This window comes from Cibotium barometz, chromosome 9 (assembly GCF_041138505.1).
Source record: "Cibotium barometz isolate CiBa-2024 chromosome 9, ASM4113850v1, whole genome shotgun sequence".
NCBI lineage: Eukaryota > Viridiplantae > Streptophyta > Polypodiopsida > Cyatheales > Cibotiaceae > Cibotium > Cibotium barometz.
In genome coordinates, this window is record NC_141054.1 from 33875753 (window position 1) to 33879634 (window position 3882).

Consider the following 3882-nt stretch of genomic DNA (forward strand, 5'->3'; position numbering starts at 1 on the left):
GCATGCCAAAAAGGCATTGACTAAGTTGATTATTGAAGAGTCATTACAAAAAGCAGTTTAAAAAACTAGTGGTAGCTTCATTAAGACTAGTGGTAGCACTTCAAGGAGACTCCCTTCCATTTTAATTTTGTTGTATTATAAGCAAAAGGTTCGAATTAAAATTGTCTTTGCTTTTTAATCAATAATAATTGAAAAATAAAGCAAACTAGCGTAAGGGGTTGCGCCCATTTTATAGCATTCAAGTTATATGAGAGAGAGAGAGAGAGAGAGAGAGAGAGAGAGATACTAGAGCTTACCTTTTTGGAAAAGAATGGCAAAAAAGAATAATGCGCGTTAGTAAAAGAATGTCGTTTTTAATGCATAGGAAATAGATTGGCATTCTGAAAGAGGAAATCAACCTCGAGTAACATCATTGATCAGGGGGGTATGGAGATGTCAGGAAGTTGAGGCATACGAAGGGATGTCGTATCTATGGGATGTTTGAGTTGTTCGTTGGAGGCGACTTCGCAGAGGGCAGCTTGTTGGTTATGATGGGAGGCGATTCTGGGTATGCGCCTGCTATTATGTCGGAGAGGAGCGGCGCCGCCACGTTAACAGCGGGGTAGACGATTTGGGTCTGGTGGCATGTCGGGCATGTGATGAGGCAGTTATATCGGTGCAGTTGGGAATATAAGGATTGAGAATTAGACGAAGGTGGAGAAGATGACGACGAGGATGTATGATGGAAAGCCGCCGCTGCCTTGAGCAGCAGCAACTGCGAGTGAGCGTGCTCCCGGATCCTGTGGGCGGTTGCCAACTCTGCCTCCGCCAGCTCCCTCTCACGCTTGGCTTCTTGCCATGCTCGCTCTGCCTGAAGTTTCTCAGCTGACGCCCGTTTTAGCTGCTCTCCCGCTTCCTGCAGTAACCGCTCCGCCGCTGAATTACATCTCCCCGAGAGCAGCTGCTTCTGCCCTGGGGTTATCTGCTCCGAATCATGATCAGGGGGCGCTTCCACAGGCGCAGCTGCAGCTGATTCCCTGGACAGGCGCCGCTGCTGCTGCTGTACGGCCAAGTCCACTGCGGATGTGCTAACCTCCATGCTATTCTCCTGCAGCATCCGACGAGGAAATAAAGTTGATGTGTCCTTCCAGTCAGAGGCGGATCTGCCACCATTGCAAGATTTAGTCTGAGAGACAAGCTCCGCCCCGTTCGACTGCGACGCCGGATCAGCCCTTGAGCCAGTGGCAAGCTCGAGATTAGTTGTGTGGGTGTCCGTAGCGGATCCTCGAGCAAGCTGCTTGTCACTTGATGTAGAGCATCTCTTGGCCGTGGCCTGCATGGCCGTAGGTACAGACACATCATCATTTAGGCGTGCCGGCATCTGCAAGCTGTCCAGCGGCCTCCAAGCTAACCATGCCATGGTATCAGAGTCAGGCATCAGGCAGCGATCCTTTCCCTCGGAGGCCCTTGGCATCAAAGGGGTATTGGTATCACAGCCTGACTCCTGGTACAAGCCAATGGAAAGCTGCAGCTTTGGTGGCCCTGTATTCTTCTGCGAGCTTTTGACAGTTTTCTCATCAGTTCTTGAGGGTGAGCAGGCGGCGCTACTGATCGCAGACGTCATATCTTTTCCCCAAGTTACAGAGCTTTGAGAGGATTCTATATGCAAATGCTTTGAGGGAAGAAGCTGAAGTTCGGCTCCCCGCTGCTGTTCTTCCGAGGACGTGAGAGGTTGCGCCGCCCAACTGCTAGCCGGCGCAGCTGCTGCTGGCGGCGGAGGAGCAGCTGTAGCAGGAAGGGCAGGGGGGGAAGAATTAGGAGGAAGAGGAGCTGACTGGTGGAAGAGGAAGCCGCCGGCGCCTGCAGTGAAGCGAGGGGATGGAGCTGCGCCATCTCGATGTGGAAGCGACGTGCTGGCAGTCATGATGGCGTGATGGTAGTAGTCGTTGACGGTGTCGGCTGATGGAGTTGGGCTCGTGGCCTTTTGTGTATCACCAGCTAGTGAAGGCAATGATGCTGTTTGGTCTCTAGAGGCGACAGCCGTTTTGTCTCTTGCAGCATGACCACATGTATCCTGGTGTTCTATGAAGCTCTCAACTCTGCAGCAGGCGATCAATTAAATAATTACAGACTAATCTAGTGTTCTTAAGATCAAATTAATAGTGATTAACTAGCCTTGGAATTACCTCGAGAAGACTCGTCCACAATCACAGCAATGCCCTCTTGTTCCACAGGTCTTTAAGTGAGCTTTGTAATCAGATTGCACAGCGTAAGCCTTTGAGCATTTCTCACACTCCCATTGTTTTACACAGCTGTGCTTCCTTCTGTAGTGCTTCTTAATTCCTACCAAGTCTCCCAATGCATGGCATGCGTCGTGATGCAAGCAGGAAGGCTCCGGACATACATACACGCGCTTGCGAACCTCTGGGCTGAGCCGTTTGAGAAGCTTCCATGGAACCTTGTGCCTCCGCCTGTGCATTTGCAAATTCTGGTCTCGCTGAAAGCCTTGGTTGCATATCTCACAGATGTACCTGTCGGATTCCATCAAAGTCTTGGGAGAAAGGGCTACAACCTCGGCATCTGGATCTGCAAAACCACTCATAATTGATTATAATCATCACTGTTGATATTGATCAAGCGCTTACTTAGAACCTTTGTCGAATTATTATACACTTTACTTTGAGGAAGCATTGTGTAATAATGGAGGAGGCATGACTACCAGGAGTCCCTGCGGGTCTACGCTTTCGCTTGTTGTTTGCAGGAGCTAGGGAAGTGCTGATGGAAAATGCAGGAGCGGAGGACGGAGGGCACGACGACGCAAGAAGGGAAGCTTCGTGCAGGTGCATCGGTGTGGAGAGATCTTGTTGCATGGTGGAGGGGGTGGCATTATAATGCGTAAGGATTGCAGATGCGGTGGTGGAGGGCAGATCCGTCATTGACGAGTCGGAGGGAGGTCGGAGCACTACGTCGTCAAGCTTGTGCCGAACGTGGAAGTGGTGTGTTCATCTCCGTGCAGACAATCCACCAGGGAGGGAGACGCCGCGAGAGAGAGAGGAAATATAGAATCGGAGAGAGAGACGCCCACACAGATGAGAGAGAGAGAGAGAGAGGCAAACCATGGAGGGGGAGAGATCTAGCGATGAAGTATAGGTAGGAGAGAGAGAGACGCCCACACACACACACATAGACACACAGGTATAGGGAAGAGAGAGAGAGAGAGACGCCCACCAACACACACACACACAGAGGTGGAGCATGCAGGAGGAGTCTGTAATAGAGGAGAGAGAGACTCTGCTTCCTCCCTGCCGCTGCTTTGCTCCATTATGCCTCCTCACGGCCCCCACCCCCCATTTGCACAGGTTAGCCAGCTTGTGCTTGCAGGCCTGCTTGAGTTTTAAGTCGGGCCTACAACGTCAGGCTGATGGTCCAGACCGTGTTAAAATTAAAAAAAATTAGAGGAAAAAAGGAGTCGAGGACCTCAAATATTAATAATTTATCTTCACCTTTAAAGTTTAAAGGGCTTTAATACTTTTGTTCGTCTCTGTGCCACTGGGGTGTATGTGTGTGTGGGGCACTTGGAGTGGGCGTGCGGGTCTGCAAAATGGGGGAAAAAAAAATGGAGCCCAACAACAACTACCCCACACCGCACTGTGCCCTCGATAATAATGCATTGAGAGAGAGAGACCCACAGACTCTGCCCACAATCTCAAGTTTTGATTAATGGCTAATTTGATTAGGCTTGCGGGGCCGAGGTTGAGCCTAGAGCCCGGTGGTTGAGCTTAGAGCCCGAGTCAATGCTTGGATTGCATTACGTTTTTTTCTTTATTTTAAGAAAAAATCTATGCGAGAGAGAAGACTGGTGGTGGCAGTTTGCCCTTGGCAGCATTTGGACAAGAGTGCATG

The 3882-nt window shown here is 50.3% G+C and overlaps 1 protein-coding gene across 2 annotated transcripts; it reads right to left on the bottom strand.

Annotated features, from left to right (window-relative positions):
* Nucleotides 1-310: 310 nt before the first annotated feature.
* On the bottom strand, nucleotides 311-3367 carry LOC147635506 (uncharacterized). Of its 2 annotated transcripts, none has more exons than XM_086802802.1 (3): nucleotides 2699-3367; nucleotides 2166-2565; nucleotides 311-2078 (listed from the first exon to the last, which is right to left on the bottom strand). In XM_086802802.1, exons 1-3 carry the CDS (start codon nucleotides 2913-2915, stop codon nucleotides 470-472), a joined length of 2226 nt encoding a protein of 741 aa, XP_086658928.1. In that variant the 5' UTR covers nucleotides 2916-3367; the 3' UTR covers nucleotides 311-469. The 2 variants fall into 2 exon arrangements, with proteins under 2 accessions (XP_086658928.1, XP_086658929.1); XM_086802803.1 differs by having other exon boundaries at nucleotides 2658-2761.
* Between the last annotated feature and the right edge of the window lie 515 nt (nucleotides 3368-3882).

Coding starts and splice junctions, on each gene's coding strand:
- LOC147635506 (XM_086802802.1), bottom strand. CDS start 2,915: ATGACGGATCTGCCCTCCACCACCGCATCTGCAATCCTTACGCATTAT. Junction 2,566..2,698: donor TAGACCCGCAGGGACTCCTG/GTAGTCATGCCT, acceptor GTGGTTTTGCAG/ATCCAGATGCCGAGGTTGTA. Junction 2,079..2,165: donor TGTGGACGAGTCTTCTCGAG/GTAATTCCAAGG, acceptor CGCCTGCTGCAG/AGTTGAGAGCTTCATAGAAC.